General features: G+C 44.5%; 1 protein-coding gene across 3 annotated transcripts in view; it reads left to right on the forward strand.

Moving 5' to 3' along the window:
- The first annotated feature begins 513 nt into the window (after window positions 1-513).
- The window catches only part of amph (amphiphysin), a 258,121-nt gene continuing 244,597 nt past the window's right edge, over window positions 514-14,037 (forward strand). For all 3 annotated transcript variants that reach the window (XM_063066808.1, XM_063066827.1, XM_063066817.1), the window contains exon 1: window positions 514-738. In XM_063066808.1, the coding sequence (XP_062922878.1) occupies window positions 667-738 (72 nt within the window). In that variant the 5' untranslated portion in view covers window positions 514-666. The remainder of the gene's footprint in view (window positions 739-14,037) is intronic.

Genomic DNA, 14,037 nt, shown 5'->3' on the forward strand with positions numbered 1-14,037 from the left:
GGTCCCCCCCCCCCCCGCCTTACTCTTCTAAACTCCAGTGAGTACAGACTCAGAGCCATCAAATGTTCTTAATTACTCCATCTGCATTTGCGTGTTTGCTGCTTGTTTATGTACATGGGGGTGGGGGGATGTCTTTTGTTATGTTTGTACTCACGTTCATACTCGGCCCAATACATGAATTTCTTTAGGCGTTATTAATTCGTATTGCCAAATCTTTAATTAGTTAATTAATTAATTAATTATTATATTTAGGATACAGCACCTTTTGAGTCACGACCAATTAGCCACCTGGTAGGTCTTTGGACTCGACTATCGGAGGAAACCGAAGCGCCCGGGGAAAACACACGCATTTCACGGGGAGGATGTACAGAGACTCCTTGCAGAACAGCTCTGCAACTGAACTCCGAAACGCCTCCAGCTGTAATAGCGTTGCGCTAACCATAACACTCCGAGGCTTTATAAATAAATAAAGTTAAAATATCTCAAACTAAAACTAAAGGAGCACACATTCTGGCAAGGTTGTTTGCGCAAACATGCAGCACGGTGCATGTTTTGCACGCGGGTGCGTGTCGGTGCAGGGTGGGTGGAGGTCGCTTTAAGAGTTGTTGCTGCGGCCGCCCCGTTTCAGGTGGAGCGCAGGGACGGAGACACACGCACACAGCAGCCATGGCGGACAACATCAAAACAGGAGTCTTCGCGAAAAATGTGCAGAAACGGCTGAACAGGGCCCAAGAGAAGGTAAGGAAATGGCCAGTCTCCTGCCCTGTCATCGGTTACGGACTCAATCTCTGGAGATAAGCGTTTGTTTTTCGGTTTCGGTCCCCGCAGCTGCCGGGCTGGATCGGTTTCAGCACCGAGAGGCAGGGACAGCGACCGACGGCCGAGGGACGGCGGGCGGATGCGGGAGAGATGGGACTGTGTGCGGAAGATAGGAAGAAGGTCGTGGTGGAAGGAGAGGACGGGGAGAGCTGAGAAGGGTGAAGGGGTGAGGAAGGGGATAAGGTTTCACACGGTACCGGAGCCGGTTTGTCTGCCTTCTAGGGCCGAAGCAATGCAAGAGAAGCCGGGGTGTGCGGCTGGCTCTTAAGCTAAGAATATGTAGATTCCAGTTCCCCTGTCAGGGCTCCGAGTAGATACAGAGAGAGGGTTGATGGGGTTAGTTCTGGGGGTAGATCCGGCTGTAGTATCCCAGAGTCACGGTGACCCTGAGAGCGGAGAGTGGGGTGACTGTCGCATGGAGTGACGGGGCCTGGCCCAACATTATATCGACATATCCCACGGGTAACCTTCAGAAGTCAAAGCCTGACGGGGGAACAGCCCAGCTGGCGCCCCGCATCATTTCATCGGGAGAGCAGCGGAAAAAAAAACAAGTGATAGTTTTAGAGGACATTCACCTCCTTTCCCCCCACTGCCCGTTAAACTGGGAGGAGGTGCAGTCAACCTGGGAACCGTACACGAACGGGCTTCAGATGCCGCCGGTCGGTGCTCCCCGCGGCGTGCTTGTGTGCTCTCGGGGTTACCCCGTCTTTTCTTGCCTGTCCCGACGAGCAGCTGACTGAAAGATTTGCTGCCCTCTGCTCTCCCCGCCCCCACAATGTTTATATAAGAGGATTTCTTCTCCTTTAATATCCCCGCGGACCCAACCACCCTAATCTCCGGCAGAATGTTGTTATCTTTGCCTCATTGCGCAGGGGAACTTGATAACTCATCGGCGTTTCTCTAGTGTGGGATGACATTTATTTGAAATTATCATTGGCGATTTCAGCGGGTTTGCTTTACAGTCGGAAGATTTGTTTGTTGCGGGCTGGTTAAGTTGGCACTGATTTTTAGAGCAACCTTTGACTCTTTTCGTTGTTATTGATTGGAACAGAGCAGTAATGTAGGAATGAAATCATCTGTTTTATCCAGAGACTTATTAATTACTGCTGACATCAAATAAAATGCATCTCTCTCTCAATACCGCGTAGGAACATCTCGCTCACTGGAACTTGGTTTGGCAATGGGACATTATAAGGTTAACAAAGTCAACAATCCGCACTCTGGCCATTTCATTAGGTACATCCCTACACCTGCGTTAATGCAAATCAGCCAATCAAGTGGTGGCAACCCAATACATAAAAGTATGTGGAGGTTCATTTGTTCGGACCAAACATTAGCATGAGGAAGAAATGTGATCCGAGTGACTTTAACCGTTGAATGATTGTTAGTGCCAGGTGGGGTGGTTTGAGTATCTCAGAAACTGCTGCCCTCCTGGGATTTGAGGTTACCGATTTTAATTGTTACAGAATTATATAAAAGTACAGTAGAGAAATAGGCCCTTTGGCCCATCTAGTCCTTGCCAAGGCATTTAAACTGCCTACTCCCATTGACCTGCATCAGGACCATCGTCCTCCATATCCCCTGCCTCCATTCATATACCTATCCAAACTTTTCTTAAATGTTGAAATCGAGCTTGCATGCACCACTTGCCCTGGGAGCTTGTACCACACTCTCATGACTCTCTGGGTGAAGAAGTTTCCCTCTTCACTCTTGTTTTAATATCACAATTCTGAATTGATTATGAAACAATGCTCAGAACATACAACGTGTATTTATCACCTTCCTCTGGTGCTCGTCCTGCTCCCCTTTTCCCCAAGGTCCACTCTCCTCTTCTATCAAATTCCTTCTTCTTCAGCCCTTTACCTTTTCCACCCCTCACCTTCCAGGTTCTTACTTCATCCTGCCTGTCCCACCCATCTTCCTTCCCCCTCACCTGGTTTCACCTATCACCTGCCAGCTTGTACTCCTTCCCCTCCCCCTACCAGCTTATTCTGGCTTTTTTCCCCTTCCCTTCCACCTGACAAACAGTCTCGGCATGTTTACTCCTCTCAATAGATGCTGCCTGATGGCCTCAGTTTTTTCAGCATTGTGTGTCTTGAATGCAAGTCACCTTTCCTCTGGGGCAACTTGGCTTATCACAGACACCAGCAGAGGCTTAGAGATCATGCTTTCTCAATATTGCTTTAGTTAATAATATTCAATTATTACATCACTAATTTTCCATTTTCATTGGAAAGTGATTTCCTAAGCTTGTGGTATTATAATTTATAGAGAGGACATAGAACATGATAGCAAAGTACATGCTCTTTGAAGATTAATCTAACCCTTCACACCTGGCCCTCAATTTTTCTATCTTCTATGCATCCACTACTATCAGTATTTTAAAAAGATCTACCATACTTCCCACCATACTTCCCTTCAATCACTTTGAAGTTGTGCCTTCTGGTATTAGCCATTTCCACCCTGAGAAAGGTCTCTTGCTGTCCACTTGATCTATGCCTTTTATTTTCTAGTATACCTCTATCATATCACCTCTCATCCTCCTTCACTCGAGGTAGAACAAAAACCGTTCAAATTGTAACAATGGAAAAGTTGATCAAAGATACTTGTGAAATAATGTCTAGATCAAAGACTATTTTATCACTTTTTATACACACAGTGGCCACTTAGTTAGGTGCCTCCTAATACTGTCTATATTTATGCTCTTCTGTTGCTGTAGTCCATCCATTTCAAGATTCAACATGTGCGTTCAGAGACTCTTGTGCACATAACGTGATTACTTGAGTTACTCTTGCCTTTCTGTCAGCTTAAACCAATCAGGCCACTCTCCTCTCTCATTAAAATGCATTTCCCCCACAGAACTGCCACTCACTGCATGTTCTTTGCACCGTTCTCTGTAAACACTAGAGACTGTTGTGTGTGAAAATCCCAGGAGATCAGCAATTTCTAAGATACTCAAACTACCCCATCTGGCACCAACAATCATTCCTCAGTCAAAGTCACTTAGGTCACATTTCTTCCTCATTCTGATGTTTGGTCTGAACAACAACTGAACCTCTTGACCATGTCTGCATGCTTTTATGCATTAAGCTGCTGCCATATGATTGGTTGATTAGACATTTGGATCAACAAGTATCTAATAAAGTGACTACTCAGTGTATATGCTCATTATTCATGTTTCCTGTAGAATTTCAGGAGAATTAACACATTGCCCAGAGGTTTATTTTAAAATGGTGAGTGCACAGTAACTTCATCTAAGGGCATTATCTGTTCCGTGTCCTTGAAGCTATCACAGTATCAGTCACTGTGCTCTCAGGAACATTGAAGGACACATTTAATCACAAGACAATATAAAATCTATGCTGGAATAGTGTGACTTCCATTCATTGGGTACATGACCTTTAGAATCTTGATTCATAGCAATTCAGTCTAAGTTCTTCATGCATGCACTTTGAATGCAAACTGATCTGAACTTAAGACTTAAATCTTATGGCTAAAACATAGCAACATACAATTTGCTATTAGTTGCCATCATTATTTCTAATTTTTTTATTTATCTATTATCTATTTACTTATCATTTATCTATCTATCCATCTAGACATGCAAGCTGGCCCTTCTGGTCCAATAAACCCGCACTGCTCAGTTACACCAATGAGACCAACCTCTACGTTTTTGGAATGTGGGAGGAAACTCATGCAGTCACAGGGGAGAATGTTTAAAAACTCTTTACAGACCCTGGTGGGAATTGAACCCAGGTCGCTGGCACCGTAATAACTTCACACTGACTGTTACTGCCCTAGTTATATTCAGTTGTGAAGTAAATGACTAGCTGACATATATTCTGCTGTGGTGATTGTTGTGTTCATCATTGAGGGAGAGTGCAGAGCACACCAGGACACCAGCTTGCAGGATATTCAATTGAACTTTACCCTGCTTGTATGGTATGTGAACTCCCCCCATGTGGGAGTGGCAGAGAAATAACACTATTAACTACCACTACAGCCATATTCTTAAATCTGAATCAAAAATTGTGTGTTGAAGTCCCACGTCATACTCAAACACACTATCAGGGTTTTTTCCCCTCTAGCCCCCAACTCCAATCCAATTCTCAATTATGCCTATCATTGTCTATACCATAAACTCTGGAGTTTACCCAGCGTTCGCTGTACTCTATTGATCAGAGGTGTCATTAAATCAAGGTCGTCTCTGGTGAATGTAGAAGAAACTCAGCTCCTTCAAAGAAAGGCAGTAATTTTCCACTTCATGTTACAGGCACTTTGTCTGTTTTAACTGACAGCATAAATGCTGATTTTCTACTTATGATATTGTGCTTGTTGGGCCTTATTACGTGTAAAGTGGCTGTCACATTTACTCCATTAGAATTCTTAAAACACAATTCAATATGTCCGAGGCACTTTAGTACCAAGACTACTGTGCTGATCCAAAGAGTGCTGTGTGAAGTCATTTTTACTCTCGGTCATTTGTGAGTCAATCTATAGCCAGAGAAGTGATGACACCCCCCCCCCCATTAGACTGTTTGGGGTAACTTATTTTTCATTCTTTCATACTTCTCTTTTAATATTTGTATATCTATGCACTACTGTGACTCTGACTCTGGAATTTCCTCTATGATCAGTAAAGTATCTATCTATTTATCCTAAGCATAGAACATTATAGCACATTACGAGTTTTATTTAGAGATATAGCATGGAACAGGCCTTCCGGCCCAACAAACAACACCCCCCAGCAACCCATCTATTGAACCCGCGCCTTATCACAGGACAATTTACAATGACCAATTAGCCTACTAACCTGTACGTGTTTGGAGTGTGGGAGGGAGCTGGAGCCCCAGGAGGAAACCCATGCATTCATGTGGAGGACGTACAAACTTCTTACGGGCAGCGTCAGAATTGAACTCCAAACTCTGACAACCTGAGTTGCAATAGCATTGCATTAACTGGTACACTACTGTGGTGCCCACTGTAACCCACTCTTAAGGTCAATCTAACCATCCCCTCCCACATAATCCTGTCATCCATGTGCCCATCTAAGAGCTTCCCACATGCTCCTACGACCACCCTGGCAGTGTGTTCCGCACACTCGCCACTCTCTGTGTAAAAACCTGACATTCCCACCTAGACTGTCTTCACCTTACAATTATGCTCTCCTGAATTAGCCTTTTCCACCCTGGGCTGTCCACTTGATCTATGCCTCTTACTAAGTTGTCCACCTGTATCAAATTGCCTCTCATCATCTTTGCTGCAGAGAGAAAACCCCTAGCTTGCTGAACCTTTCTTCAAAAGACATGTTCTGTAGTCCAGGCAGCATCCTGGTAAATCTCTCCTCCATCTTCCTCAGGAACTAATAGCCTTTCTTTACTCTGACTGATGGATGAGGATTTGGCACATCCAAGGACACCCCCAGTGGTCCTAAGATCTGTGCTGTATAGCTCTCAGATTATTGTGACTTCCAGTTCCAGCCTTCTCTGCTCCCATGAGTCTTTCCTCCTTTCACTCAGCCTAATTAGCTAGACATATCTTGTACGCTTTTGGAACATTTCATTCCAATCAATGTCCAATGAATGGATAATGCCCATTCTTCATTTATAAAGCACTCTTAAAATATTTGTAAAACCTGCCCTAATATCTTCCAGTGAGGTCTCTGTCATACTTGGTCACAGGAAAACAGCATCCATCATCGTGAACCCCCACCACATAGAACATTCTCTCTCCTTGTTGCTGTCATTAGCAAGAAGGTCCAGGAGCCTCAGGACTCACACCACCAGGTTCAGGAACAGTTACTACCCCTCAATTATCAGGCTCTTGATCCAAAGAGGATAACATCACACAGCTTCACTTGCCCCGTCACTGAAACGTTCCCATAACCTATGGAATCACTTTCAAGGACTCATCTCATGTTCTTGATATTTGTTGCTTATTTATTTAGTATGATTATTTCTTTCTTTTTGTGTTTGCACTGTTTGTAGGCTGAGATCCTCCATCAGGACTTATGATTCTGAAGAAGGGTCTCGGCCCGAAATGTCAACTGTTTACTCTTTTCCATGGATGCTGCCTGGCCTGCTGAGTTCCTCCTGCATTTTGTGTGCGTTGCTTTTCAGCAGATTTCCTCACATTTGTGATATTTTTGGCTGCTCTGGTTTCCGGTCACATTGCAGAGATGTATGGGTTAGTGTTGGAGAGCTGTGGGCATGTCATATTGGCACCAGACACATGATGGTACTGGCGGGCTACCCAGCACATCCTCAGACTGTGTTAGTCACTGACGCTAATGACACATTTTACTGTATGTATTGCTGTTTCAATGTACATGTGAAAAAAAATCACATTTACTGTATCTTAATCCTTTATAAGCAATGCAAAACAATTCCCACAATCTAGCTGTCCTTTGCTATGAACCTCCTTGGCTTCAAATGAATGAAGCCCTTTACACATAATTGTCTTTCTCAAATAAACCTACCTGTGATATATGTAATGTTGCAGATATGGGCAGGGAAAGGGCAGATGGAGTTTAACCCAGATAAATGTGAGGTGTTGCACATCGGTAGGGCAAACGTATGGAGACAGCACACTGTTAAGGGCAAGACCCTTAACTGAGTTGCTGAGCAAAGATATCTTCGGGTCCATGTTCATAGGTCCTTGAAAGTGGCTACCCAGGTTGATGGGGTGATTAAGAAGGCTTACAGAATACTTGCTTTTATTAGTCGCAGCATTGAATTCAGAAGTCAAGAGGTTACGTTGCAACTTTATAGAACTTTGGTTAGATCACATCTGGGGCATTGCATACAGTTCTGGTTGCCCCTCTACAGGAAGGATGTTGAGGCTTTGGAGAGGGTGCAGAAGATGTCCTGCCTGGTTTAGAGGGCATGTGCTATCATGAAAGGCTGAACAAACTTGGGTTGTTTTCTGCAGAGCAGCGGAGGCCGAGGGGGTATTGGATGGAGTTTTATGAGATTATGAGAGGCATTGATAGAGCAGACAGGGAGAATCTATTTCACAGGGTTGAGATGTCTGATACCAGAGGGCATGTATTGAAGGAGAGGAGGGGTAGGTTCAAAGGGGATGTGAGGGGTAAGATTCTCTCTGAGTTGTGGATGCCCGGAAAGCACTGACTGGAATGGTGGTAGAGGCAAATACTTTAGAGGCTTTTCGGAGATGTTTAGATAGGCACGTGGGTATGAGGAAGATGGAGGGCTATGGCTAATGTATAGGTAGGAAGGATTTGTTTTTTTGGGGGGGGGGGTTGGAAATTTTAGCTGGTCCTGGCCTGTTGGCCTGTTCCTGTGCAGTACTGTTCTATGTTCTATCCTTTCCAATCTTTTCCTTTGCCAATATTGGGTATTTTGCACATGCTTTGAAATGGCAATATCTTTATTCTAGTGCCAGCTTTGAATGATAATATTCAACCCTTTCCTCACTCTCTGTGTGTTTTGGATCTCATACTGGGCCGCCAGAGCTGAGGAAACAGCCTCAATGCTGTTATTTGCCATATTTCACACCTTGTTGATTTGCCTGGATTCTGCATCTCCTCATCAAAACTGCTTGACAAAGATTTTCAACCAGCAATACTTCAAACAAAACTGCCTTTATTCCAAATGGATGGTGCATCTTCCTCATTTTGAATAATTGGCTAGTTTATTAATTGCTCAGGAAGTGTGTGAACAAATCATAATTTGTCTTTGTCAGTGTAAACTTCCACTGATTGAGCAGGGATTTAGTTTCCAGTGAATCATCATGTAGACAATTGTTGGAATGGACTTCTTTTCAACACAAAGTAGTTCAGTACGAGATGCTTTCATGGGCTTGACATATTAATGCAATCGTGATGAAGGCAGGACAGCAGCATTATTTCATTCAGAGCTTAAGGAGAGTTAGGATGTCACTAGCAAATTTCAACAGATGTATCATTCTGATTGGTTACATCACCGTCTGGTATAGAGGGGCCACCACACAGGACTGGAAAAGCTGCAGAAAGTCGTAAACTCAGTCAGCTCCATCAAAGACACAACCCTCATCAAGGACATCTTGAAAAGGTGATCCCTCACGAAGGTGGCATCCATCATGAACAACCCTCATCACCCAGAACATGGCCTCTTCTCATTGCTCATATCAACGAGGAGGTACAGGAGCTCTGTCGGAATTCTGAATCGTCCATGAACCCTACCTCACTATGTCCTTACCATGAATATACTATCTCCTGTTTACAGTATATTACTTGTCTGTGCTAACATGGCGAAGCTGCTACTGTCTGTGACTTGTATGGGAGGTTCACGCATAACAACACGCACAGAATGTTGGAGGATCTGAGAAGGTCAGGCAGCATCAATGGAAAGAATGAATAGTTGACGTTAGAAGACCCTTCTTCAGGACTGAAAAGGATGGGGGAAGATGCCAGAATACCAAAGTAGGGGAAGGGAAAGAAGGACAACTAGAGGGTGATGGGATTATCATGAGGTCATAGTGCTCCCTTAATCTTGTCATTAAGATTACTGTTAGGTATGAGAATTGAGCTTGTTTGAAACTTTGTAACTTGCCTTTTTTTAAGATTAGATTATAAGGACACTCAGTCCTTGTTTATTGTCATTTAGAAATGCATGCGTTAAGAAATGATACAATGTTCCTCTAGTATGATATCACAGAAACACAGGACAGACCAAGACTAAAACTGACAAAAACCACATAATTATAACATATAGTTACAACAGTGCAAAGCAATACCGTAATTTGATAAGAGCAGACCATGGGCACGGTAAAAAAAAAGTCTCAAAGTCCCGATAGCCCCAACATCTCACGCAGACGGTAGAAGGGAGAAACTCTCCCTGTCATGAACCTCCAGCTCCGCAAACTTGCCGATGCAGCATCCTGGAAGCACCCGAGCACAGTCCGACTCTGAGTCCGTCCGAAAACTTTGAGCCTCCGACCAGCCCTCCGACACCGAGCACCATCTCTGCCAAGCGCTTCGACCCTGCCCCGGCCGCCAAGCAACAGGCAAAGCCAAGGATTCGGGCCCTTCCCCTCCAGAGTTTCGGATCACACAGTAGCAGTGGCAGTGAAACAAGTATTTCAGAAGTTTCACCAGATGTTCCTCCGTGCTCTCACATCTGCCTCCGTCAAATCAGAATTGTGCACGGCCTCCTACTTGACAAATAACAGATATTCATCACTGGAGTGGCCGCGCGCGCTGCGTCGCGCCACCATCTTCTCCTCTCCTCTCCATTGTTTCCATTTCTGCCTTTCTCATGATGGCGTTGCTCTGTTTGACACTGAGCGGTGTGTAAATGTTCCCAACGTGTAAATGCTGTTGATGAAATCTTCAATGATTTTTAGTAATGGGCAGCAGCTGAAACCAGTGTCAGAACACAACAGTCTGCCTTCCAAATCCCAAAACTCACCCTTCGTTTTGAAACGCACACAAAATGTTAAAGGAACTCACAGCTTCAATGGAGGGGAATGAACAATCGATGTTTTGGGCCAAAATGTCCACTGCTCACTCTCCTCCATAGATGATAGAGCATAGAGGGGGTCAGAGACAGACGTATTGAAATGGGATTGGGAAGTCAAATTGAAACTGCTAGCCACCAGGAAATCCCACGTTTTGTGGCTACAGTTTCTTACTGTTCTTTGAATATTTTGTCTTTTGCTCTCTGAGTGTTGTCATTGTTAGAATGAGGTATCACCTCTGTCGTTATGACAATGCAAGAATCAATTTGTTTCTGAAGTTCCGCAGAGCACGGCCAGGTGCCAGCCGTACTTGGTGGAGATTCTGTACCTCATTCATTTACCTCGTTATTTGAGGCTTTCAGCCCAGGTTACAGAATTAGTTTGGATTAGGCAGACACTGCAGTCTGCTTCCTGGCACATCTGCACTTTTCTAAAGTCTTCTTCTTGTGCATCTAAAGAGAAATTAGGCACAGAATCTTATAAAATGTTGCAAATTTATGTCCTGTATTCGAGCTCAGCAGCAGGTCGCATTCAAAATTTATTTTCCATTGATGCTGCCTGACCTGCTGAGTTCTTCCAGCATTTTGTGTGCGCTGTTCAGGAAAGCATCCAAGCCTCCAACATGTGTTCTGCCGAGGGAAGGGGTAACCTACTAATCTAGTCTAACCAGGGTAGAACATAGAAAACAGTACAGGCCTGTCGGCCCAAATATTTCGTCAACCTTTTAACCTACTCTAAGATCAATCTAACCCTTCCCTTCCATATAGCCCTCTATTTTTCTATCATCCATATGCCTATCTAGGAGTTCCTTAAATGCCCCCAGTGTAACTGCCCCTACCTCCACCCTGGCAGGGCCTTCCATGCACCCATCACTCTCTGTTAAGAAACCTATCTCTATATTTCCCCCTCCCCACCCCATATTTTCCTCCAATCATCATAAAATTATGCCTGGCTTACTGAGCTCTTAGACCACAAGACAAAGGAGCAGAAGTTGGCCATTCGGCCCATCGAGTCTGCTCCGCCATTTTATCATGAGCTGATCCATTCTCCCATTTAGTCCCACTCCTCCGCCTTCTCACCATAACCTTTGATGCCCTGGCTACTCAGATACCTATCAATCTCTGCCTTAAATACACCCAATGACTTGGCCTCCTCTTCTGGCATATTTTATTTATTTATTGAGTTACAAAGCGAACAGGCCCTTAGTGCCACACCAGCCAGCAACCCCCAGTTTAATCCTAGTCTAATCACAGGACAGTTTACAATGACCAGTTAACCAACCAACCGGTACACTGGCCTGTGGGAAGAAACCAGAGCACCTGGAGGAAACCCACACCCCACCCATGGGGAGAATGTACAAACTCCTCTCAGGCAGTGACGGGAATTGAACCCGGGTCACTGGTAATGAAAATTGTGCTAACCACTGTGCTCCTGTGCCCTGTTATGTTGCTCTAGGTTTCCAGAATCTCTTGTGGCCGTGAAGGTGGAAATGGGTTTTGTCGTTACAGAATGAGTAAAAACTAAGGGAATAGAATGGAGAGCGGTGGCCGGGGACCTGCTACGTTCAATCCCCGGGCCTGTTGTGTGCAGAAACAGCTTGTAATGATTCCATGCAGTGTTCAGCCAGAAAAGATCAGAACAGAGCTGCCACAGAGCAGCTGTTCTAAGCCGGGGCTAATAGATACGTCATTGGTTTCAAATAGCTGTTTAAATTATTGGACCCCGGAGAGCTATTACAGGAAGTTGCTGGTCTTAGACAGCAAATTAAATGCAAGTTTACCCTGTTTTCACAAGGGCTACAGCGGTACTGGTTTCTAGTTGCCGGACTGGATTCAGCTGCAACAGTTCTGATTTGGTTTATGCCTGGAGTGTAGGAGAATTTGACAGAGGCTTACAAAATTGAGGAGGGTGATAGAGTGTTCAAAGCATGTAACTATGTACAAAATTATTAAGCATATACATATAGTTAGGGTGCCTCAACTTTTGCACAGTGCTGTAGTCATTTTATGTATTGCACTGTACTGCTGCCACAAAAAGGAACAAATTTCATGACGTGAGTGCTGATAAACCTGATTCTGATATGGGTCTCTATTGTGGACTGACAGTGGGAAGGGGACAGGGAGAGGGGAATCAGGGCTGGGAAAAGGGGAAGGGAGAGGGGAAGGAGTGGGAAGCACCAGAGGGACAGTCTTTAGTGATCAATAAATCAGTTGTTTGGTGTCTCAGGGCTGGGTGTGCCTACAGCCGCACCATCCTCCACTCCAGCACTCTTTCTCTGCCACCTGTCCCACGGCCCTCCCACAGCACTCCGCCATTGCTGTTCCCAACATCCTTTGCTCCCAATAGATTTACAAACTCTCTCTCTCTCTGCTCCACGTTGTCAAACACAGTACTGTGCAAAAGTCTTAAGCACTCTAGCTATATACATGTGCCTAATTCTGTTGCACAGTACCGTAAGATTCATTTTCTTGCAGGTATTTACAGGATAATAAAGAAATGTTACAGGATTTCCTTTGACAATCAGATTTCTAAATGGACAATGAATCACCAATGAATCATCACTGTCTTTGCTCTTTTTGAATTACTAATTTATTTTAAATTAGTAATATTATTGTAATTTAGTGTTTTTATGTATTGCACTCTACTGCTGCCACAAAACAACAAATTTCACGACCTACATCATTGATATTAAGTGTGATTCTTATTCTCAGAATTTATGAAAAAATATAGATAAGAAAGACTGACAAGCTAATAATAAGCAAACAAAGACAAGTCGTGTAAATAATACTGAGAACATGAGCTGTTGAGCCCTTGAGAGTGAATCTATAGGTTGTGGAATCAGTTCGGAGTTGAGGTGAGTGAAGGAGTTGAGGTACCTGATGTTTGAAGAGTAATAACTGTTCCTGGATCTGGTGCTGTGGGTTCTGAGGCTCCTGTAACTCCTCCTCGATGGCAGCTGCAAAAAGGGAGCATGGCCTGGATGGCGGGGGTCCTTGATGATGGATGCTACTTCCTGTAGATGTGCTCGATGGTGGGGACGGACTTTGCCTGTGATGGATTTGCCTGCGTCCACCACTTTCTATACATCCAAATACATACAGTAGATCATTAACATGTGACGGCTGTATATAATGGTCAGAAAGGAACTGGGATGCAAGTATTTGTATCTAAGGAAATGAACAGAAAGTTTATGCAAACACGAGGAAATCTGCAGATGCTGGAATTTCAATCAACACACGTAAAAGTTGCTGGTGAACGCAGCAGGCCAGGCAGGCAGATGCTGCTGTGTTCACCAGCAACTTTTAAGAAAGTTTACACAGCAGGTTCATAAAGGCTTGGTTGGGTCAAACTGGAGTACCGTGAGCAGTTCTGAACACTAAACATTCTGGCCTTAAACTAATAAACTAATCTAATGTTAGAGGCGTAAATTCATCAGAATGCCACAGGCTGCGTCACCACCTTGTATGGAGTCTTCCATACACGGGATTGCACGGGCTGCAGGAAGTTGTTGACCCAGACAGCTCCATCACGGTGACAGTGCTCCCCACCATCGAGGCCATCTTCAAAAGGCAGTGCCTCAAGACGACAGCATCCATTACTGAGGACTCTCACCATCCTCGACATCTCTCCTCATTACTACCATCAGCGAGGAGCTACAGGGGCCTGAGGATCCATGCCCAATGCGTCAAGAGCAGCTTCATTCCCTCTGCATCAGATTTCTGAATGGTCCATGAACACTACCTCAATATTTGACTTTTG

This window comes from Mobula hypostoma, chromosome 1, assembly GCF_963921235.1.
Source record: "Mobula hypostoma chromosome 1, sMobHyp1.1, whole genome shotgun sequence".
Classification (NCBI taxonomy): Eukaryota; Metazoa; Chordata; class Chondrichthyes; order Myliobatiformes; family Myliobatidae; genus Mobula; species Mobula hypostoma.